General features: G+C 41.0%; 1 protein-coding gene across 7 annotated transcripts in view; it reads left to right on the forward strand.

Moving 5' to 3' along the window:
- PDLIM5 (PDZ and LIM domain 5) overlaps nucleotides 1-25,410 on the forward strand; it is a 139,438-nt gene that overhangs the window by 20,245 nt on the left and 93,783 nt on the right. For all 7 annotated transcript variants that reach the window (XM_035112566.2, XM_035112567.2, XM_035112568.2 and 4 more), the window contains exon 3: nucleotides 17,368-17,519. In XM_035112566.2, the coding sequence (XP_034968457.2) occupies nucleotides 17,368-17,519 (152 nt within the window). The remainder of the gene's footprint in view (nucleotides 1-17,367; nucleotides 17,520-25,410) is intronic.

Genomic DNA, 25,410 nt, shown 5'->3' on the forward strand with positions numbered 1-25,410 from the left:
ACGTTTATACCCATATGCCAAACCAATGACATGCTCCACATCATTTTACTGCAATAATCCATCCAGATGCTAACTAACTCCAGGCCATTCCCATGAAACCTCCCACTGCAAACCAAGATTGCTTTTCCATGTCGGTTATGATGCACATCAGACATCGAAAGGCATCAGACACCGAAAGCATCAATCATTAAGTCCTTTCTCTCGCTCTCTCTCCCTCTCCCCAATCACCCCCCCCCCAGGCTTTCTGTAAGCAGTTCTTGATTTACCTTGCAGAGTGGAATTGTTGGCCATGAATTGCCCAGGCTTTACCGGAATAAAATAAGTGTCCGTTTTAGAAACGGTAAATCTTAAGCTGCCTAAGGCTGACTTTTTGGTTGATGGCAACTAATTGCTACTTTGCCATCCCTGAAGGGGAAAAGCTCTTATCCAAACACCAGTGATGTGCATGCACAGAAACAAGCATTTATATGCGGGTCATCTGTAATGGCAATGTATCAGAATGCTGAGTAGTGGTGGCGAGGGCATCTGGGAGCATTGTTTCAGCTGGCCCAGGATGCAGGGAGACTAGATTACTTGACATGCACATGCACACATGCTGTCCTTGGTATCTGGGTGTGTAGTCATATGCCTTGGCTGCACCCCCTACAGCAGGCATGTCAAACATGCGGCCCTCCAGATGTTTTGGCCTACAACTCCCATGATCCCTAGCTAGCAGGACCAGTGGTTGGGGAAGATGGGAATTGTAGTCCAAAACATCTGGAGGGCCGCATGTTTGACATGCCTGCCCTTACAGGCTTCTTTGGTGCTCTTCTTTCACCTGCTCAGCCTGCACTCTGTTCCAGCATAGAATCACTGATAGCTTTGGAGCTGAGTAGGAATTGTTTGCCTACCTGCAGATTGGTCAAGGAGGTTTGTCTAGTCGGCTCTTTACCAAATCTGAGAGTGTGGAGGGGGCGGTGCTGTTAAATAATTTGGAGGCGTGGTTAAGTTGGTCCCATTGTTGGCAGGGCAGATACAGGAAAGATCGAGGTTAGATAACAGGTGACCCTCCTTAGGTACTTTTGGAGGTGAAGGGCTTTTCCGGAAACCAGGCAGCTACCTGGTTTGTGGAGCTCTTAGCCTGGAAATGGAATGTACATCTACCCAGAGTTGTGGGACAGAAAGGCCTCCCTAGTAAGCATCAAGTGGGGCCCAGGGCTATTCCCTTTTGTGCCTTTTGAAATGGGTAGGTTTCTGCCCACCCAAGGTTGAGGTTGTTAGGTTCCCACTCTTCTCATTTCCCCTATAGGTACTGTAAATCAAATGTTCAGGCCATTACTTGTGTCTTGCCTCTTTATTCCTGGGTCTGGTCACACACAGATTAATTTAGCTTCAGCAAGGTTACTGCATCCTGTGCCTTCAAACCCACAGCATTGACACCTTAACAATTATTTTAAAATAGTTAAACATTTGTTTTAATTGTAAACACTTTTCATGCGGTATTCTTTGGGGTAGCTCTAACCTGCAAAAATGTGACTTACTGCACAGTGAAATTGTGCTAATTGTGGAGAGCAATGTGTGATGCACTTCATGCTACAATTTTCTTAATGCAGTAACTTCATAGCTGCCAAGTCTCCCGTATTCCCTGGGAAAACCCCGTTTTTCCAGCCGTTTCCCGCTGGCACCCCAGATTTTTTTTAAAAAAACAGTAAATACTCCGGATTCTTAGCGGCCCAGGGAGGCTCCTTCTGCGCATGTCTGGAGTCTCTGGACATGTGCAGAAGTGATTTCTGGCGCTGCGGACATTTTGGAAATGGGCAGAGCATGCGTAGAAGTGACTTCCGGGGCTGCTCTGCCCAGTTCCAAAATGGCTGCAGCGCGACTTCCGGCGCTGCGGCCATTTTGGAAATAGGCAGAGCATGCGTAGAAGCAACTTCCGGTGCCACTCTGCCCAGTTCCAAAATGGCGGCAGGACGACTTCTGGTGCCACGCCGCTGCTGATCCTGGATTTTTCAATCTGGGAGTTGAAGTTAATGCAAATTTTTAAACTAGCAAAGTATATGCATTGAAAATTCAGAGTCAAGTACTGTTATGTATGCTTCAATTCTACAAATTAATGCCTGGTATGTGCAACAGTCTACACTGGAACACCATGTCCCCAGATTCCAGGAGTGTGCATTTATGACGTATATGACCTCTGATCTATATCACTTTGGAATCTTGGTTCCAAAGTTTCCTTAGGAGTGCTGTAATCAGTAGTGGATACTGAATGTGCTACTTGTTTGTGTCTGGTTTTTCATAGCACTTACTACACTCTGGTTCATCAAGCAAGCACTATTTAAAATTTGTCTTAAAGACTTAAAAGCAGAGTATAATATTCTGTTTTTAGATACCGTGTTTTAAAATATAATTGAAATACGCTTCTGCATGTGATGTGTTGGAAGTGGGCATAACTTTAAAATATTCTTTTAAGTATATTAACTTTAAAGTCGTCTTTCTTCCAGGCATCTATTGTGTGTTTCAGTTCCTTGTAATCTTATTTGCACATCTGGACATAAGCAGAAACTTTTACTAAAAACACGATCCAGGACTTTTGGAAAAAATAAGGAATATTTTTAAAAAATCTGTAGGGTCAGTTCTCTGAATCTAAAGGTTCATTATGTAGCCGAACTGAGATGTAATATGCAGGGTATAGTGTAAAAGTGAGGTGCCAGTATAGGCTCTAAATAACTTCTGCCCTCCTCATAGCATTAATGTTGAGCCTTTCTTGAAATTACTACTGACAGTAGAGCTCACTGCTTTGCAGAATCTTCTCCTGGGCTTGCTTTTGCATGCAAAGACCAAAAACAACTCAACTGAGCAGTATGGTTAAGCTTCATTTTTCTTTTTAATTGGGCAGACCATTACTGAAAAAGCAAGTCTTAAAGCAGGCATCCCCAAACTTCGGCCCTCCAGATGTTTTGGACTACAATTCCCATCTTCCCCGACCACTGGTCCTGTTAGCTAGGGATCATGGGAGTTCTAGGCCAAAACATCTGGAGGGCTGCAGTTTGGGGATGCCTGGCTTAAAGTGTTAGTTCTTAAACAATAATATCCAGCAGTCAACTCTGCAGGTCCTCTGTTTTGTATTCTGAGGACCTTAGCTACAGAGTTAAGGTATATGCTTGATTTCTCACCCCCTTGATTCAGTGACGCAGCAGTGTTAGTCTGTTATAGCAAAGAGAAACCAAAAAGTCTTAAATCATAACATACCGCTAGGTGTAATAAAGCCCTGGAGTGTACCTGACATAGGTTGGGTAAACACCCTGAAGTGTACATCCTAGATGCACACATTTGTTTTTCAACATCTGCACTATCTGTATCCACTAATCTTTTCCAAAGATTGTCCCTTTAGCTTGCTTTAGTAGCATGTGTTCTAGATCTTCCATCCCATGGCCTTCAACAAGATTGCAGGAAACAACTTAGAGTCATGTGTGCCCATTCTGTGCTTTAAGGCTCTCAAGAGACAGCCTTAATGAATGTGTGTCCTGTTTGACCCCATTGTGGACCAGGTTCAGCAAATAAGGTGTTGCAGAAATATTTATGCTAATGTTGTTCAGAAAGTTATGCAGGAAAGCCAGGAAGGGATCTGCACGTCTCCTAGTTAATGGCTGCTGTACCATGTTGGTAGACTTGTAGATTAGCTTGTAGATCAGCCTCTTATCACCCTGGGGCTCTCCGGATGTGCTTAACTATACCATGGCCATATTTCTGGAGCTGTTGGGAGTTAAGGGCACCAGCTTGTGAAAGGCTGCTAGAAGATCCTTCTCACCACTGAAGAATTTAATTAGTTTTCACATCATTATGCATCTATAAATATGTCCAGACTGTTTTCTTTTGTTGCAATTATTATTATTATTATTATTATTATTATTATTATTATTATTAATACACCACCCTTTACCCAAAGATCTCAGGATGGTTCACAAGATAAAAATACAAGATAAAAGCATATTTAAATAGTTAGAACAAAAACAAAACAAAACAAAACTTCTCTATCCCTACTCCTACTCTGTTTTAGTGGCAACTTTGATGGAAGACAGTAGCTTCCACCTATGGTCATCCATTCCTCCTTCATCTTATATTTAGCCTCTTTTGCTGTGCCTGCTATTTCTTTGACTTGATGTTGTCAGCTCAGCCATAATAAATAAATTCTGTCCAGTTTTCTAGGAAAGGAATTTTGATTTACTTATTTATTTGGCTCCTCCTCAGCAGTACTCAAAAAGCAACAGCTGTGTCTCTCTTGAAGCCAATTGCAATGTGGTAGGAGGCTTGTAATGTCCATGAGACCTGAAATTATGATGCATTGTTCAGAACATGACAAGGGACATAAAAGCCCAAGGCAACTCCAGGATACATTTGTCATTCTTAATGTTGACACATTGCAAAGCAAAACTTCTAGAGCTACTGTTTCTTTATCGGCGCAAGGCCCTGTTCTTCGCCTCTTTGATGCTTTCCTCTCCCTAATCTTGTTTTTCAAATGATCTCTCCCCCCCCCCCCGCTTCTTGCTTCTTAAAACCAGTAGCTTTTAATTAAAAAGAGTTAAAATGTCATTATAACAACATGCTGCTTTCCAGGCTCCGTAACTAAACATGATGTTGGAGATTTCTGGAGGCCTCCACAAGATTATCTTAACCAATTTAGCTACGATTTGTGACAGTGATACGAGCAGCCCACCTCCCCTGTTTGTGAAATAAGAATGTTGCCAATGATTGTGAAACTACTGTATGTTAAAGCTGGTGTGTTTCGTTAAACATGGATAGAACTGGGTTTCACAATTCCTACAGAAAACAGAACTGAAACAAAATTTATCCATGGTTACAGGTAAGTAGCCGTGTTGGTCTGGGTCGAAGTAAAATAAAAAAATTCCTTCAGTAGCACCTTAAAGACCAACTAAGTTTTTATTTTGGTATGAGCTTTCGTGTGCATGCACACTTCTTCTTTATCCAGTTTTGGATCCATAGAGTTATCCATAGAGGAGTAGGAAAATGAGAGTTTTGACCAGTAGCAATGCTCCAGATTTTCATTGACATTGTGCTGCTGCTGCTGCTGCTGCTGTTTTTGTTCTTTTTAAAGGCATAAAGGTTCAGAAAGGAACTTCCAATTATTTTAACCACCGTTTAAAATGAAAGTTTTTTAGCCTGTATGTTCGTAGTGACAGCTTAAACTATTCGAGCAACTACACTCAAATCTCTGCAAGGGTCAATTTTCACTCTCATCTTTTCCTTATTTGGACACTGTTTTTCTCTCTGCTTTTTATTGGACGTATAACCTCACACCACTTTGTCAGGGCATGAACCTATTTGTCCTTTTGAGCTTTATTGTAGTCACTGTATTTTAAAGTATGTATTTTGTCTGTCTTGTGGTAGAATTCTTCTTAATGCACATTTCAGTTTTTGATTATTATTATTTTTTACACTGCAAGCTTAGGTTGTTGTTCCTTTCTTTTTTGTAGATACAAACTGTGTACATATATATATATATATATATATATATATATATATATATATATATATATACTGCATATAAAACAACCTAATTACTGCTAGGGCAGAGGTTAAATGAAAGAGTGTTTCTAGCGGTGGTGGTGGTCATATAGATGGTGCAATATTAAGAGCCTTCATGGTTTGAGAACAGAACGTCAATTGTGCAATGTTACTTTGATGCATTCAAGCACTATTTTACGGACAAAACCAAACAAATCTGTAGTTGCAACCCAAAAAGTAAAGAAAAATGCCTTTTCTTGAAAAAGTGGCTGCGAAAGGAAGAAAGCCCTTTTGGAGGAGGCTTTGTTGTTGATGTTTCCCAACACCAATCTTATGAAATATATCTCTCCGCTTATATAAAGCCTGTGGGCTTTTTTAGTTTTGTGGGGTGTGTGTGTGTGGTTTTCTTTGTACAGCTTGCTCTTATGAAATACTCAGCTGGAGTAAATGAAAGTTAGTGCTTTCGATGAGGGTAAACGTAGGGCTTGTGATTCTTTCTTTCTTTCTTTCTTTCTTTCTTTCTTTCTTTCTTTCTTTCTTTCTTTCTTTCTTTCTTTCTTTCTTTCTAGTTCCTAACCCTTGCAGTTGCAGAAATTAGCCTTAAGTGCATGTGATTGAATGACTGCTTGTGAAATCTTAAAAGCAGTCAGAATTGTGTTCTGGAAACAGGGTTTTAGTGTTCTTTATAATGCTTTATCCCTTTCCATGACTGACAGAAGGACAATAAATTTTTTGCTGTATGTTATTGCAGTCTGTGGATATGCTTGCTGGAATTTTTTTTTGTTAAAAGCTTTAAGTGTATATCAAGAACTAGGGGCAGTTTGAGCTTTTCCATATGCAAACACAGGCATCAAGCTGCTATTTTTGTATTAAACATGTAGCCTTTGTACCTCTTAATAGGAATTAGTCTTGGTCATTTTGTTATGAGGAGTTTACAGGGTCATATTTTCTCGCACTGGTGATTTTCTTTCTGTGTGTTTCTTAAGAATATATACATGAGTAATAAAAATAACCATGTAGACCGCAATCCCATATGCATCTACAATCCCATATGCTCCTGTTGAGCTCAGTTCAGCTTACTTCTGAGCAGACATGTATAGGATTGAACACTCTGTAGATCTCTGACTGCACTTTGTAGGATTTTCTGGCAATAAAATATTCCATAAGCCATTTGTTTCTGATAGTAAGGTCAATGAATGAATGCTTTCAAAAAATCTAGACTGTCATGAATAAAGATTGTGCCACAATAAATTATGTCACCATAAATTGTCAGAAATCTCCTTCTTTGAGCTTTCTTGCAAAGAAGCAAGCAAGCACAAAAGGAGTCCAATTTAGTAGACCAAAATTACCTTACATCTCAGACCTACTTGATGATTTTAAAGTGTGCTGCAGGGAGACTCCCCTGTCTTTCATTCTCTTTTTTTATATGACCATTTCTAGTTTCTCCATTATATAATCCTAAACTGGGCTTTTAGTCCTGTACAATAAAACAGACAAAACACTATATTAAAACCAGTTCAACCCAACTTTACAAAAGCAGATAAAAATACAATAATGAAATAGCCAGGGAGCCACAATATGGGTTCCTCAGTGTGATAAACATACCTGCCAAGTCCCGGACCAGCAGCCGCGCGACTCCGGAAGTTGCGTAGATGCAGCTTCCGGTGTCGCTCTGCCTCCGCCGACACCGGAAGTCGCGTCTATGCACTTCCAGACATGCGTAGACGCGACTTTCGACGCCAGCCATTTTCGGTGCCCATAGATGGGCAAAGCAGGGGAAGAAAATGGCCGCCGGCAGGAGACTTTTAGGGAGAAAAATGGGAGACGGAGAGAAATGGGGAACCGCCGGGAAACGGGGGTTTCCCGGGGAAAATGGGTTACTCGGCAGCTATGGTGATAAAATTCCTAACAATCCACAATTTCACCTGATGAAAAAATGACAACAGTTTCACTGCTAGTTGTGCTGCTTAAGGGGAGGAATGCCCTAGTCAGGTTGTCAACACTGATAAGACTCTATTTCACCACTTAATTTTCTTGATGGTGCAACAATGAGAAGCATGCAGCTTCTCTTAGCTTAATCTACCGGTTCTGAGAATAAACGTGGGGAGAGACTATCCCTTTAGCTGCATGGATGAAAACCAGAAATTGTCCAGTTTGTTTGTTTTTTAAATAAAAATCTACGAGGGTAGCTTGAGGTTGAAAAACAAGACATGCTGTCCTAACATCAGATTATTTTATTTGTGAATTGTTTCCCATGTAGCATTTTGTATAGAAAGAACCATATATGTGCAAAGAGGTTTTAACATCCATGGCTGTTAAAACTCGGTGTGTTACAAAGTCAAGGGGTAGAAACATCAATAGGAGATTGCACAGTGCATATAAAGGGGTGCAGTGGTAGTACTTGTACTGCTACTTGGGATTTGGTGGATCCATGAAAAAGGTAATAATAGTGGGAAATTAAGGCTGCTGCTATTAAAAGCAGAACCCAACTGAGGATGCAGAAATTGGAGCCTTTCTGTTTTGCACATGGCATTCCTGGCAAAGCACAACTCCTCCCTTTCAGATGAAATGGAAAACAAATAAGTGAGAGCTGTTGGTGTCCCAATAGTCAGATCAGATCAAGAAGGAAGGAAGCTTTCCTCATAATACAGCTGATGTTGAAACATTCCTTCCCAAACCTCCAGGCAGCACTTACGGTTTTTATTGCTCTAACTTTCTTTTTCCTTTCCAAACACCCCAAATGGCCTTGGGTTTGTTTTGATATATTGCCTTATTAGAGAGAGGGTTTCAGTGAAATGCAGCTAAGTTGATCTTGTGAAACAGCTTCTCCAAATGGCCCCAAATTGTGAATGAGTATCAAGATGCTCCCCCACCCCTAGAATCATAGAATTGTAGAGTTGAAAGGGATCCCAAGGGTCATCTAGTCCAACCCTCTGCAATGCAGGAATCTCAGCTAAAGCATCCATGACAGATGGCCATCCAACCTCTGCTTAAAAACCTCCAAGGAAGGAGAGTCTACAACAGGCATCAGCAACCTTTTCTGCCCGTGGGCCGGACAGGAGCAGAAGTGATTTCCGGTGGCACTGCGGACATTTTGGAAATGGGCAGCCAGCACCCGAAATCGCTTCTGCACAGCTGCGGACACGCGCAGAAGCAATTTCTGGCACTGAGGACATTTTGGAAATGGGCAGCGCAGCACCAGAAATCGCTTCTGCACATGTCTGTAGCTGCGCAGAAGTGATTTCCGGTGCTGGTCAGCGAGTCGCCATGCCGCCATGTTTACTGCAGTGCGCTGGGGACTTGCCGAGCGGGCGGCTCAGTTCACGGGTGGCCCATGGGCCGGATAAATGGCCTCCATGGGCCATATCCAGCCCATGGGCTGGAAGTTGTCAATGCCTGGTTTACAACCTCCCAAGGGAGGCTGTTCCAGACCAATTCAGTCTGTATCCCTAGCAGCTGTTACGATTGCTGTTGGCTTATTCTCAGTATGAAATAGGGAAGGTTTCATAGTGCCACAGGTGTCATCTCCATGTTGGATTTTTACTATGTGTGTGTGTGTGTGTGTGTGTGTGTGTGTGTGTGTGTGTAACAATTTTGATCCATCCCAAAAGGTACATTTTTGTTTTATAAGTAAAAATAAAATTCTCAAATAGAGACTGAAATAATATATTTAAGATACGCATAATGCATATGGGGGAACAGAATGTTTGAATACTGCAGTCCCCAATCCTTTATTGTTATGCAGCAATAAAGACCTTGAATAAGCAGCACAACAAGTAGATGCCTAGGATGAAACCTTCCTTTTTGAATGCTGTTTCAAATCGGTTGTTGGACCCAGAGTATGGTCTGAAGCTTCTTGGAGCTACAGTCTTGGTGAAGCTAAGCAAGTTCGGAGCTTCATTGATAGAGGACAGTCTGGGAATCCTATGTACTTTGGTTGGTTGGAGGAAATAATATAAATGTTTTTTTGTATGTCTCTCCTGCCTGTATTAAGTGGTGCAGTCCCACCAGACTGTGCCAGATATCTCTTCGGAGCTATTATATTAAAACCAGCAGTATAGATGTTTTGGCATGTTTTCTGGAAGGCAAAGCAGTAGTGGTCTGTGTGCTCACCAAATCTTGATTATCCCAATGGTCCATAGCACTTCATGTCCTCTATTTGCAGGGGAGAATTGCTCTACTGTTAACTTTGTTTAAATACTCGACACATAAAGTAGTGTGGCTGTTGATTTAGGTACCCTTGGGAGAAAACGACAAGTCTGTAATTATTCACATACTTTCAATGCCAGTATTATGGGCGAAGTCACCACTGCCAACTTCTTCCTCAGTACTCATTTGCAAACTAGGAATTAAAGACCAAATTTAAAATCCAAAGCAAAATTACATACATGGATTACAGAACAGTTGGATATAGTTAGTATGTGATAGAAATGATGATGCAGCCAGCTATTTAAAAGGTGTGAACCATCCCCATCTAATAGCAAACTGCGTGCAGCTGAGTGGCAATAGCACTGGAGCCAGAGAGAAACAAGAGCAAGGCATCAACATGCTTCGTGAGTTGAACCCTGAAGTACAGTACAGTATACAGAAGTACAAAATCTTTTCTTTAAAAACAACAACAGAAGGCACACCTACCCCCACCCTCACCCCCCCCAAAAAAACCAGCCCAGTGAACACTGAGCATGATTAGTGGCCTGCAGGAGCCACAGAGTGTTGAGTGTCAACTGACAAAGAGGAAACTGAAGGCAGGGGATGAAATAATGGTCCTGCTTAAGCCCAATCTTTAAAGCATGACTGGCTGCAGCTCTGAGCAGAAGTACTCCCGTTATGGATTGAAAGTACGCTGCAACAGCCTGTTGCAGGTCATACTTGTAATGTAACTGGTATTTAAATTGGTGTGGCTGGTGGAAAACTGAAGCCAGAATTGTGTGAAAAGTCATACCTGTTCTTTCGACGGAAAGGAACCAAGCAACTTTGCTGTGAGCCTATTTCATTGTGTAGCACTATAATTGTAGCAGAGGTCTGCTTAATGCGCATACTACAGGAAGCTAAAATTTCTTGGCCAGATCTTCTGACTACAAATTTATCATCTTGATGCAGCCAGGCAAGTAGAATGCATGAAGTGTATTCTGAAATCCTTATTACTGAGGACTGACCTACCGTGGCATGGTATGTGTCTAATGACATTTACAGTACCAGCAAATGTCATGTACATTTTCATGCTGGGCTTTCGGCTCAGGCAGGCTCTTGTGCAGCACTAAGTAAATGGCACCTCTGTGAAACATAAGCTGTTGAATACCAATACCAACAGTACTCATTTTTTGCAGCACCTTCCACTGGGGAAGCCAAACATTTCCTCAGCCAGTTTGCTCATTTGTAACTCATTTTGAGTTTTGAAATGAAAGCACCTTGCCACAAATCTGGAATTGCGTACAAGTTAAATTAAGAGAATGTGAAGGTAGGCATGATATTGGAATCGCCAAAAATATCATTCTGATTGGACTAATATTTGCCCAAAGTTGCTTGCACTTATTTTTTGTTTTCATGAACAAGTGAAGTTACTCTCTTTAGGTTCATATAATTAATAGGCAGGCTTTAATAAGTCTCAGAGTTATATAAGTAAACTTGTTAGACTCTACTAGGGGAACAAAGTCTTTTGAGTTAATGGAATGGCCCAAGGAACAGAACCCAAGCATGCGCATTATCCACTAAACTTCACATTTGACTCTAGCTGAGTCTTACATTAGACATGCGCTAAACACTAAGGGTGTCTCCAACCTGCACATTTGGAAATCTTGAAAGAAAAAAGCTAATGATTCCCAGGACCCTCCAGAAGGCACTTATACAGGCAGCCACTTCTAATCCTTGTAAACATAAAAATTAGACTGGGCAGGAGGCATTGGTGAGTGCTTGGGCTGTCTGAGTGTGCAATAGTGCTGGTGGCTTTATATTGGGCTCTCTGACATATAGTCAATTGGCATTTCCTGCAGCATATACTCTCACCATCATGTACAGTTGACATCTCCCCCCTGCTTCTGTATACTAAAGGCAGTTAGACTATACATGAAGGTAAGAAAAATGCTCCAAAGAAATATGAATTCCAAATAACAACCCATTGTTATATGGAGGGTAATATATGGGAAGAAAAATATGTGCACTAATCATTTTTTTGGCACTAATCACTTGCATTTACTATATAAAATGAGCATACAAAATAATGTGTTTGAGTGCAAAGTTTAACAAACTTCACTCGAAATCAATTCCATGTTAATTAGCACTATCAACAAGAATGTAATCCTGCTTTCCATTTTGACAAGATGAATTTTTACTGTAACATTAGCCAAAACCACATTTTAACATAGATAACTCCCAGTAGGCCACTTTGTCTTGTGTATCAGGGGGATATCAGCACATATTTTTTTAAAGCCACGAACACTTTTTTTTCTTGGTCTTGTACAAATAGAGCATTTCAGCGCAAAGCTGAAAAAGATCTGCTGCTTTGCACACATTGATTAAGACAAAACCCTGGATCGTGTGAACTGGTGGTTTAAGTCCAGTGGCTGGTGGAGGTGGGGAAGGAGTGGGTGAATTTAAGCATGAGAATATAAGGAGCTGGAGGAACATATACTGTACCCTGATCTTAGTATGATTATAAAATCAGAAACAAACGTGTCTGCACTGACTTGAATAGGAAAGCAATATTTCTGTAAGGAGGAAGGTGAGTGGCAACAATCAGTTTAGAAATATTAAATCTTGGACTCCTATAATGTCTAAACTGTTTGTAGAAAGGGAACCTTGCTTGTCCTTTGGGGAGGAGGAATCCAGAACATTGCAGTGCTATCAGGTTATAAGAGGATACAAGAGAAATAAAGAGGGGATCCCTATATATAGCAGTTGGCTGAGTGTGCAGTTTCTTCTATGAACCATTCCAAATTGGACATCTAGCATGCACTCTGCCAAAAAGCGACATGTGTTCACCAAAAAGAACAAGCACCGATAGCAACAAATCTTGAGTGCCGTTTCATAGTCTTGCACCTCAACCATTCCACTGACTCTTGGATCTGCTGCAGAAATAGAAATTTTGCAGGACCATAGTTAGCTAACATGCTGTCAACAAATAATCTCTGAAACTTTTTTTTTTAAAGTAGAAAAGCTTGGATTAATTGAAAGAGCCAGGAACAGTTGCCGCGTGAAACAATGAGATTAATTTCCAATAAAATACAATTTTCAAAAACAGGCTATAGCAGGCATCCCCAAACTTTGGCCCTCCAGATGTTTTGGACTACAATTCCCATCTTCCCCGACCACTGGTCCTGTTAGCTAGGGATCATGGGAGTTGTAGGCCAAAACATCTGGAGGGCCGCAGTTTGGGGATGCCTGGGCTATAGGGTTGAGGAAATACTGATGGAGGAGATTAGGACAATAAATGTCTCCTCAGCATCTTCCTGACCATAGCAAGTCCATTGGAGGTTGTTGTTTCACAGTTCTCTCTACCCTTCTTGAAGACACACAACTCTCCATCCAGACAGCCAAAGAGGCATTAACAGAGACAAATTCTAGCCGGATGAAAGATAGCTCAGTTGGTAGAGCATAAGACTTTTAATCTCAAGGTCATGGGTTCTAGCCCCAGGTTGAGTGAAAGATTTCTACATTGCAGGGGGTTGAACTAGATGACCCTTGTGGCCCATTCTAGCTCCACATTTCTATGATTCTATGACTCAATGAAAGCTGTGTCCCCCTAGTTCATGGTATCTGTTTTGCCTTTCCTGCCCTCCAGAACTGAACTAGCTTAGCTTGCTGTTGTACCTGCAGCAATTAAAGAATAAAGTCCCACGGAACAGGACAGGGGGCACAGAGAAAAGAGTGGCATGGGTCAGCCTCATGCAAGCATCCCCAAAAATCTGAAAGGGCTTTTTTTCTGATAAAGTCCAAGCTTAGACCTGGGAGTCATTGCATGACAGAAGATATGCGTGGGGAGATTCCTGAGAATAGAGGTGATTAAGTGTTATGACACAGGATAAAAGCCAAGGCATAGCGACAACTCCACCCTTCTGGTGTATTATGAGAGAGGTGCTATTGGAAAGTTTCTCTGGATATAGAAGAGGAGTACCTGATGTGATTATGCAAGGTGTGTTTGCAGGTTGTAAGGCTGCAATGCACTTGTGTGAACTGGCTCATTCCCACATAACATTACAGTGGTACCTCTTGATATGTATCCTTCAGGATACGCACACGGCAAACCCGGAAGTAAATTTCCGGGTTTCGCTGCACGTGCATGCGCAGAAGCACTCTATCGTGCTGCGCATGTGCACAGAACAGGCACCTCCGGTTGCGGAAACCTCGGGATTCGACCGGAGCTCTGGAACAGATTCCTTTCGCAACCAGAGGTACCACTGTAGTATGATAGTGCTGCCTCCAAGGGCACTAATGGATATGAATGGAGTAATGCATGTGGTTAAAGGCATTTATATGCGACAAGCAATATGTGGAATAGCCATGTTCATGTCTTACACAAATCAGTTGTTTGTTTAATTTATGAAACTCCCAAAACTCTACAAGGAAAACATGCAGAATATTTGCACATATAAAAACTACTAAAGTGATTGCATTTAGGAAACACACACACACACACACACACACACACACGTATGTATATGTATATGTATGTTGAAACAACACACTTATTAAATCAATTCAAATTCAATATTATTACCAACTGGGATAAAAATTATCTACTTAGAGGGTTTGTTGAAAGAGGAACAACTTCAATTGGTGCCTGAAAGACAACATAGAAAGTGTCTTTATGATATACAAGGGAAGCGTGTTCCTCTTTTCCACTGTGGGGGCATTTCTAGTTGCTCGCAGTGGTTTAAACTCTTAAAGAAGTTGGTTCATGTGTACACAAAAAAGCAGTCAAAAATAATTGAGAGAAACGGCATTTATTCGCAAGGCTAGATAAAAGAAATCAAATGACATAAATTAACATTTTCATTTAGCATTGCTATATTTGAAAGGAATTGGCAAGAGCAGAAACCCAAAAGTGAGACTGATTTATCATTTGTGAGTTGAGTTATGGTTAATAGCTGGGAGTAATGGTTGGAAATGCGAGCAATGGAAATTTCTCCCCTCCAAGACCGAATGCTCTTTATGTGAATGGGGCAGGGGTAATTAATTTATCAACAGTGAGGTCTATGTAGCAGTACAGCAGTGCAATAAATTATTAGAGAAAAGTATGGAAGCCCCATGCCGTGAGACACTTGAGACTAGGCAGAACAGAAGCATATGCGAACATACAGAAGGGAATAATCCCACATTGGCAGGCTGAATGGAAAGGATAACTTGCTCTTTCCATCTTTATATTCTTTTAAGATTTTATTCATGTTCCCAGTGGCAGTGCTATTCATTCACTTGCTGCTGAATAATTCCTGAACTATTTTCATTCTCTTTAAGTAAGAGATGCTGATTTTGCCCGTGCCTGTTAATTTGATCTAAATTTTAAAATGTTAAATAGTTCAGTTTAAGGGGCTTGCATTTCGACTTAATGTTGAGGTTCTCTCTGGTTTTTGCTGCCTAATAATACCAATATATACCTTAAAATGAATTTTGATCAAAATATAAGGGTAAAAAAGGGTTGTATGTTGGGTTGCTGCTCAGCAAAACAGTGGAATAGGGAGGGGACAATTTTTGGTGAATCCTCCCCCCCCCGGCAGTCCCCACAACCCCTAAATCATGCTCCAGAGGTGTTTTGGGGGGCGGTTAATCCAGAGCAGACTGGGGGGAGGAGAATGCAGGGGGCTTGCATAGGGGAAGGGAAATCATGGAGAATTAGGTCTCATCCTATTTTGCTGTCAGAAGCCTTACTACACAACATCAATTAATAGCATTGGCAACGATCTACTAAAATTTGTTTCCTTGCATTCAGATTCTTGAAGCATATTATTACTGTACTGCAAGATCTGCATTTTTAAATGTGATCTGTAATTATTGAGCTCCACAGAGCATGCCCTCCTGGTTGCTCCATTGCCTTCACCTGTACATCTTGAGGTGGTCACCGAGAAGGTCTTCTCTTCTGTTTGTTCAGCCTTCAGCATCCCCACCCCCACAAAGTGCCAACCATAACAACATTTCGGTGTCTGTTAAAAAGAGCTGTTTTTTTTTAATTGAGCATTTGCTGATTTGTATCAGTCAGCTTTTAGTAGTACAGGTGTTACTCAACTAAGTCACACACAGAAAACAAAATTGGGCGTGAATCCTAAGATAAGTTAACTTGAAGTAGGTCACTGGAAGGAAAGTTTCCTATACGCTGTTTCCAATACCGTCCTACATTTTTCAAGAGATTCCTAATTTTTCAAAGAAACTTTTCGGTGGACAAAGATGGCTACAGAGGTGGGTGAGAAACTTTCCTTCCACGAACTTCTTCCATATTAACATTTCTTAATCGCCTAGGTTGTTAGACCTAAGGAGTTATTGGGCCTATTTTAGGTACCTCCGACTTGTATTCTCAGAAAGCATCATTCCCCATGTCTGATGTAATATAATAGAGTACGAAGGCTGCTGTCTAGAACTGCATGGAATATTGTTTGGGCTTCCATTTACATAATCAATGCAGAGATAATGCATGGCTACACCCATACTTTGTGCTGATTGTGGCGGCAGCTTCGATCGAGTTTCTGGATCCACTTATCTCACTTTCAGCTTTGTATGTCATTTTGTAGTGCTACTTCACTTATAACTCATGAATAACCTTGTCACGTTGAATAAAGAAGGATATACAGTTCTAGATGCAATTTGCTCTTAACATGAAAGTGACCTCTCTAAGGAGATGCATGAAGTTGCTGGTTTTTCACTACTGATTTCAGTGAAGATGCTAGACCTGCCCTAGGCAAGTGCAGGCATGTTTCCTAATTGGTCCAGAGAGTTGGGTGTGTATTCACAAGGCCCTCTCTAATCTGTACTCCGCTGACAACTTTATGGATGGCTTCCCATTCCCAATTTCGTGTGGGTTGGTGATGCCACTTTCCCTAGATCTGCTTGCTAACAACTCCAGGTCCATAGTACTAAAGTTTCACTTGGAGGCATGGTCCTCAAGATGAGGAGGGGGATTGCTTTTGAATCACACAGTCCCACCAGCACATTGCTGCCATGAGGGAATCTATGGTGAGTACTACCTCCAATAACACACAGTATAGTTGTAGAGCATGAGATTTTTTATCTCAGGGTCGCAAGTATGAGTCCCACGTTGGGCAAAAGATTCCTGCATTGCAGGGTGTTGAATTAGACCAGGCATCCCCAAACTGCGGCCCTCCAGATGTTTTGGCCTACAACTCCCATGATCCCTAGCTAACAGGACCAGTGGTCAGGGATGATGGGAATTGTAGTCCAAAACATCTGGAGGGCCGAAGTTTGGGGAAGCCTGAATTAGACGACCCTCACAGTCCCTTCCAACTCTACAATTCTTTAATTCTATGACTTGCTAGTGTTCTGTACTGAACATTGTATGGTTGTACCACAACATGACCCAATTATTTACTGACACGTTGGGAGCTAATTTGTGTAAAGCTTAAGTGAACACTGCCAGTGGTCAAATAATCAAATAATCCTTCCCCTCCGTCAAATACTGTTGGAGCTGGACTTTAAAGTACAGACTGGATGCTCTTTTCTAGAGGCCACCATGCCCTGATGGGATCATGTGACTTGATCCTTACAATGAATTCTTATTTATTGTAAGAACGTTTGTAACATTTGGTTTTTGAATGACCATTTAGAAACTTCACAAAGTCTGGTTAACTCTTGGGGTAATGCTCTTGGGTGGTAATTTTTTTCTAAACTAATACTTATATCTTTGCATTTGTTACCTTGCAGTTGAGTGATGGAGGCAAAGCGGCTAATGCAAATGTGGGAATAGGTGACGTTGTTCTCAGTATCGATGGGATAAGTGCCGATGGTATGACTCACCTGGAAGCACAAAACAAGATCAAGACCTGTTCAGGCAAACTGACTATGAATCTGCAAAGGTAAAAGCTTCTTCTTCTTTTTGGAAAAAATATGTAATAACTCATACTAAGGAAAAACCGCACATTGTTCTTTTTGTATGTTGGAATGCATGTATACCCTTTGATGTTTTGCGATGTAATGGAGTTACGTAGCTTGAAGGGGCGACATTAATATATTACAGTGATGCCTCGCAAGACGAATTTAATTCGTTCCGTGAGTCAATTCATTTTGCGAAAAATTTGTCTTGCAAATCGCGGTTTCCCATAGGAATGCATTGAATTATTATTTTTTGCCCATAGGAACACATTAATTAAATTTCAATGCATTCCTATGGGAAAACCGCGATTCGCAAGACGAATTGTTCGCAAAACGAATTCGTCTTGCAAGTCACCATCAGAAATTCGTCTTGCAGGGCATTCGTCTTGTGAGGTACCACTGTACTATTATTTTACTAAAATGGTTGGGTGTATTTGTATGACCCAAACCCGTCAGATCACCCTGTAGAGAAATATCTCCTGAGCTTTTAGCTTGCTAATACAGAGCTAAAATTTCACCTAATTTAGTGATATTTGTAACCTCTCCTCCTTATACTTCCTTTGAAACCTTGTATCTTGTCTTTGTTTTTATGCCCTATAGGCAATGAACTAGTAGACGCTGAACTTATAGAGAATGAACTATCATTATCAAAACCACTACCCCCCCATAAAATCTAAATTCTGTGTCCAAGTATGAGACCTGACAGAAACATTTGATTGCATTATCTATTGCTTATAAGTGTCAGTGTCCTCCGTGTGTGTTTCCATCCAGTGATTTGGTTTAGGGGGGGGGAGTGGTAGTGGTGATAGAAAACCAGGGTTTTAACTTGGAGCTCAGCGTAGGACCAGTTCTCAGTAAGGAAGCTTCAGCCTTGGAATATGAACAGTACCAAAAAAATAAAATAAAAAATAGAAGCCTGAGAGCACCTCCCCTCTTCACCACTGTTGACTATAGCTCATCCTGCACACCTGGAAATTAGGTTTTAGAGTGCATCATTCAGGCAGGGTTTATATTACAGCAATACAGCGTCCGGTACTTGTCACTGTAAACAGTTTATTTGTTCTGCAGGAGAGAGCATCCTGCAGAAATGGGCCCTGAATGTGTTGGGACCCCCTCCCCCTTTATGTATCAGACAACCACCACCTCTGTGGTATTTGGTATTTGTTGAGCCTTTCCTCTTTCAGCAAGGCTTCTCAGTGAAGATGGCTATCCCAGCTGGTTGTCTGTTTTGGATTTGAAATTGATACAAGTTGAATTATTGCTGCTTTTTATGTTTTACTTTTGTTTTTATATGTGTTTTTTGCATGTGACAGATCTGCAGGAACGATTTCCTCGTCAGAGTTTGGGGGTGGGGAAGGAAGTGTGTGGAACAGTAATAGGGCAATGTGTGGAGTGGAATGTGGCAGCAACCCTGGTTTTCAGCCCTTTTTTGGTACCTAAATTGGAAGATCCTTGGAGCTTTCCACTGAGTTATTCCGATAGTGAATGAGTTAGTGTTTCAGCTTCCATACAGGATATGAGTCACTAGTGTCTGCTACCTGACAGCTGGAGGCAAAGTCAGCTTATCACAGGATTAGGCGAGCAAAGATCAAATAAATTGTCCTTTGGTACCAGACTTGGTATCTTAGCATTGTTTAAGGGGGGATGCTGTCTTGTGGGTTTGTGCCAGTTTCCAGTCCCATATTCTCCATCTGTTTCTAATCCTCTTTGGATCCCGGAAACATTAGACAGCGTTGTCTCAGTACCAATGCCTATCACATATTTTCCTACTGCCACGGTTAGTAGCAGAAGCAACAAAAGTTTTGTGGCACCTCAAATTTTACTATGGTGCAAGGTTTTGAGTGCTGGAACCCACTTAATCAGATGAGTGAATTGCTGGTCTTTGTCAGGAAGTTTGTGTTATTGGCAACACTGCTTTGTGAATGGTCATTGTAATTCTTTTATATTCATTCAAGCCTGAATTGTCACAGTCTTTTTCATTTCTTTTCCCTCTTTCCTCCACTTATTGTACATATATTTATCTACACCCATGTGCATACAAATCTGTCAGTTTAGGATTACATTTTTGCATCTTATGAAATAGTCTGTAGACCATGAAAGCCTACACTATGACAATTTTTTCAGTCCTTAGGGTGCCACAAGACTAATATATTTGCTGTAATAAACTAACCCCTGGAAATGGTTTGTAGAAAGGATACTTAGGGTTCCAGAATATGCTGTATCCAGATAGAAGCCTGGGGGGGATGACTGCATTTGGCCCTCATGTTTGCTGTATAGCAAGAGCTCTGGAAGTCTGTAGCTCCCTTCATGTGTTATGAATGAGACCTCATGTGTTGAAGAGGAAGCTTGCCCTTGCCCTGGCCATGTCACTGAACCAATGTTCCAACGTCGACACCATGCATGTGGATGTCCCCAAATAGGAAACCTTTAGGTGTAAAGCTCTATGTAAGCTGGAGCCCTGCATGATGCAGCTCTGGGCATGTAGTTTTCTGCTCTTGGGTCCAGCAGTGACTTTTGGGGCTCCAGACTTTGAAAGCAGGGCTGTGCACACAGCATCGTCTCCTCTTTATCATGTGTAGACCCCTTTCATTTGCATACAGTTTCAAGGGAGCTTCTGATATGCTGTTACTAGAAAACAGGTAAATGACTCAAAAAAAAAATTCCTTGCAGCAGCACCTTAAAGACCAACTAAGTTTTTTATTTTGGTATGAGCTTTCATGTGCATGCACACTTCTTCAGATACACTGAAATAGAAGTCCCCAGACGTTTATATGTAGAGAAAGGGTGGGGAGGGGTATCACTCAGAAGGGTGGTGGAAATGGGTGATTGACTGACTGATAGCTGTCACCCATTTCCAACACCCTTCTGAGTGATACCCCTCCCCACCCTTTCTCTACATATAAGCGTCTGGGGACTTCTATTTCAGTGTATCTGAAGAAGTGTGCATGCACACGAAAGCTCATACCAAAGTAAAAAACTTAGTTGGTCTTTAAGGTGCTGCTGGAAGGAATTTTTTTATTTAGTTTCGACTACGTCAGACCAACACGGCTACCTACCTGTAACTAGGTAAATGACTGTAGTGTATGCCAGAGATTGTGGTTTATGCTGAAATAACAGCGGACAGCAGTTCCATCGAAGGAGTGGATTAGTGTGAACACTCTAAACTGCTCCCTCTGTCAGATATATTCCAGCAGTTGACTGTTAAAATGCACAAGTTTCATCTTCTTTCTTTTTAGCACTTTGAACTGTTAGAATGGTACTCTAAGAGAGAAGGGGGGGATGTTGACAATGTTTTCAGCAGCTGCTGCAGCTACTGGTACTACAGTATCTTTATTAGCATCAAGAGTGTACCATGTTTTGAACAGAACACAGCAATGACATATTCCCAGTCCAGAAGCCTTGCTCACATCAGGTTGATAAGATAAGAGTGGAACTGAAAATCAGGGATGCAGTGAAGTAGGAAACTGGCACAGGTAGTGTTCTTGTGAACGCTTTCTGCTAAATCATTCACTTTGTTTATGGTTTAGTTTGTTCTCATCATCAGGCACATGAAATGTCTATAACCATCTTTCACAGCACCCTAACTTCCCCAATGGCTGTGTAGGATTATTATTATTATTATTATTGCTCCCTGGTATTTGATTTATTTTTTTCACTTGAAGTACAGACTTGTTTCCCATGAGAAAGGATGGAAACCAGATGCAATTTTTTGGACAGACTTCAACGCCAAGTCATTTAACACACACTTGAATAAATTATTTTATAAGCTACTGAAAATGAATGTATTATTGGTACATCTATTTCCAGTCGAGTTGAATGTTGATGATACTTTACAACTTTTCTTCTGGAGAGACCAGTACAGTAGTAGAAAGTATATAGAGTGCTGCAGTTATATAAGTCACCCCCCTCCCCCCAAAAAATCCATGCACCCATCTCTTTCTTGTACGTAATGTGAAACAAAATGTCAATTGAAAGCTTCTTTTAAAAAACAAACATTTTGGTACTGGAGAAATTTGAGCAAAGCAATAATAGTCATGGGGAAAGGGTTACGCAGTCCCACCAACCACAGTTCAAACTATTTCCCTTCTCTCCCCATCTCACTCTGAAAATTTGGTTGTCTTTATAAACAAAAAAAGAGCATCAGGGTTCAATTACACTAATTTGTGTGGAATGTACTTGGCATCTTTTGTTTTAGTGTTAATTTAGAGAAGAGCCTATAGGGCAGCTTCTCACCATAAGTGATCCTTCTCATATTTCCTATAGCAATCCTTCTCATGTATTTTTCCCTTTCCTTACAAACCATAGTCTCAATATTAAGCACAATTATGTGCATGCAATCCTAAGTACCTGATTATTCCAGTCTTCATCAATCATTTCTTCTGTGTAAACCATATAGTATGCCTGCTCCGCTAAAAATATCAATCTAAACTGTGCATAAGGTGGGGACAAACATATGTATTTGGGGGAATGAAGCTATTGGAGATGTAACTGTTGTTGTTGTAGTAGTATAGCTTTGTGTCTCTTCCATGTTATCAAGAAGGGGGGTGGGGGAGTGTTCTCAGAAAGGTAATATTTAAAAGGAAGCTAAGAGTGGGAGGAGCTACTGTGGCTGACAAACCTATTTTTGTCATTTCCATTTATGAACTGCAAAATTGCTGTTCATGAACTACCCCCTTCCCAAAAGTTCAAGAGATGCTCAAACACTTTCAGGGGAAATTAGAAGAGTGGATCAATGGCCTCTTATTTAAAGGACAAATTCCTCTTGTTTTCTCCTCTACACTTCATTTTCTGCTTTGAGAGAGGAGCTGTTCCTCTTTATTACATTTAGGACTTCTGTTTTCTGCTTCTTCTTTCCAGCTTCATTAACTGAAAAGATATCAGTAAAATGATATGTAGTATTTGTTGTATGTTTCTCTCACTTCTTTCTTAATGAATTCCTGCATCTACTCAAAACAACATAAACTATCTGTAGAAGACTGTGTGCCAATAAAAGTTATGGCATGTTAAAAATAATGGTGTTGTGAAGTTTTACTTCTGCAGAAGGGTTGTAATTTAATACAATGGTTTTCGTTGTGGGTGATTCAATGACAGTAGGATCATATTGGGCCTTGACATATATGTGTTTGGAGGGTGTACCCCAGAATAACATCAACATCCAAGCTAAGGAATTTTGGCTCCTCTAAAATGCAGATAATAGCAATTGCCCAGTTTAAATTTCTTGACTTGCCAGATGAAGGGGATGCTTTAATCCTGCATTTGGAAGCAAGCCTCCTTGATGTCACTCGCTTTGAAGTGCTGAGACTCATGACATGATAAGTTGGTAGGGTTCCTAGAACTTGATCTCTTTTGCCTTAAATAGTCTATAAAGTTAATAACTTAGGGTTTTGATTCTGGTTTTGGTTCAGAAATAGGATTTATTTACGTCAGAACTCATTGAGTTATTTTTCTATTTTTATTCTGCCTGATTTGGTTTAAAATGCTAGTTGCATGACAAGCACAGTATTAACTAACTGGCTATTTCCTCCTGTCTCTCTCTCTCTTTTAATGCCAGCGAGTAACCAGTATATTGGCAGGTACTACATTTCCCTTGAGGGGCTGGCAAAAGTTGATGTGAATTAGTTTCCCAGATGAATGCAATTTTGTGGAATTTGCTATACTTCGGAATCCCTAAAACTTTAAATAAACACAAGGGGCAGAATTCTTGATTCCAGCTATGTTTAACCCTCGGCAGACAGCACTATGCCCTGTGCTCACAGTTTTAAAAACCTCAAAGCATCCTGCAAGTAAAATGAATTTGACACAGCTAAGCCCCGTAGTGAAGTTCAAAAGCAATCGTGTTGGATAGAGATGGAATGCTAAAAGCTGGACGGGAGGTGAAAAAGTCAGCTATTTTGACGGGATACGCAAAACTATCAGGTGGAAGCAATGTGGAATTCATCATAACAGAATGGTAATAACATTTCACAGCAGTCTTGTAAGGCACTTGCCAACATGTTGTAAAAGCTGTTGTGCCTTTGCATTTATAAACTTTATCTGTAACAAAGATTAGACCATTTCGCAACATCCAAAACGCAGGGTTGTATCCAACTAAGTTTTAGTCAGGGTAGAGCCATTGAAATTAATGTCTCAGAGTTAGCCCTGGCTATCCATTTCAGTGAGTTTACTCCAAGTAGAACTAGCACTTGTTTCGAAACTATGGCTCGCCTTTATTAGTATGGTAATCATATCTGGTGTTTAGATTTTGAAAATTCATGCACATATACCAACAGCCACTATCTCGTTTACCATGGGATGTCAAATCCTCCATTCTCTACCTTTAAAATAAGGCAGTCCCCTAATCCTAATTCCCAGCTCTTCCAAAATTTCCCAACCTTTTTTCTTTTAAATGTTTGTGGATTTGCCATAAAAACCTTTGAAATGAGAACATTCTGCATCCCAGACAACACCCAAGATACTTTATATTTTTTGTTATTGCCATTGAGCCATCCAGTTACTGCCCAATGATTAACTTGCTTAGAGCATCAAATGACAGCACAAAGCATTCTTATTTCTGAAATGCCAAATGGCCTCCCCCCTCAAAAAACAAACAAACCTCTCAATATGTAACATCCTTATTAAGTCCCATAGAAGTGAAACTGCTGACCCATGACAGCAATGTTCCAATTCCCTTTCACAGGCAGGCAAGACTACTTCCTATTATGAAGCAAAAGCATCTCTTCTCGAGTTAGCTGTGGAATGCAGGATTAGCCATTCCAAAGCGACTCTGTTCCAGTATTTAGCCACCAGACTTGCAGCAATGACGTAAAGACTTGATTCACCTGACATCCTAATACAGTAGCTGCCTTTATTTCCTTGATGATTGACGTTCAGTCATCTGGAATGCAATTTTCAAAAGACCCATAGCAGCTGAAGGGGTGTGTGTATTGCTGGTCTAGCCTGTTCCCTTCCTTCCTCTTCTCCCCCACCCCCATTTTACACTGTCCTTCATTGTGGGACCTCATGTGCTTGAAGGCTTATGTTAAGAGTTTCAGATGTTGCACAGTGTTGTAATTCTAGTTTACTTCATCTCCTCCCCTAACAAATACATAACAGAAATCCAAGATTTGGGGTGGGGGTCGGGTGAGACACCCGAGCTGAGTTATTTGTAAAAACTGAAATAGCCAAAATTATACCAGCTGTGTAAATACATCCCCCCAAATCTTCTTAAATGGCAGGAAAAAAACCTGGCATATACTGCAATGCACATACGGGTGTCCGCACAGATCCCTTTCCCAGGGTGATGTCGTTGATCTTCTAGTGCAAGTATCCCAAAACTGCGGCCCTCCAGATGTTTTGGCCTACAACTCCCATGATCCCTAGCTAACAGGACCAGTGGTCAGGGATGATGGGAATTGTAGTCCAAAACATCTGGAGGGCCGAAGTTTGGGGGTGCCTGTTCTAGTGCAATGGGTGCCATTTGCTTGCACCATTACCTCCTCAGAGTTTAGGCCTTAAAAATAGCTGAGGAACATAATAAGCTACACTTATTTCATATGCTCTGTACAGCCTTTTTTTGTGGGAGGGAATGCTTTGCACATACATAATGATCCTAATGTTACTCCACCCAGATTACAGATCAGGTTCACACCTGCGTAACATCAACAGTACTGCAGGATCGGGTGTTCTCAGGGCATTCAATGGGCCTCTGCATAGCTATGTAGAACGGCGAAACCATATTTTAAAAGAAAAACTATTTGTTACTACAACCTAATTGCTACAACCTGCTGAAATATATTGTACTGTATCAAACTGATTTAGTTAAGGTGAAGTCTGTGCTAGAATGTACATGCCTCTTTGTACAGACTAATTGGTGAGCTTGGCATTCATTAGTTACCG

The sequence above is a fragment of the Zootoca vivipara genome, chromosome 9 (assembly GCF_963506605.1).
Source record: "Zootoca vivipara chromosome 9, rZooViv1.1, whole genome shotgun sequence".
Lineage (NCBI taxonomy): Eukaryota > Metazoa > Chordata > Lepidosauria > Squamata > Lacertidae > Zootoca > Zootoca vivipara.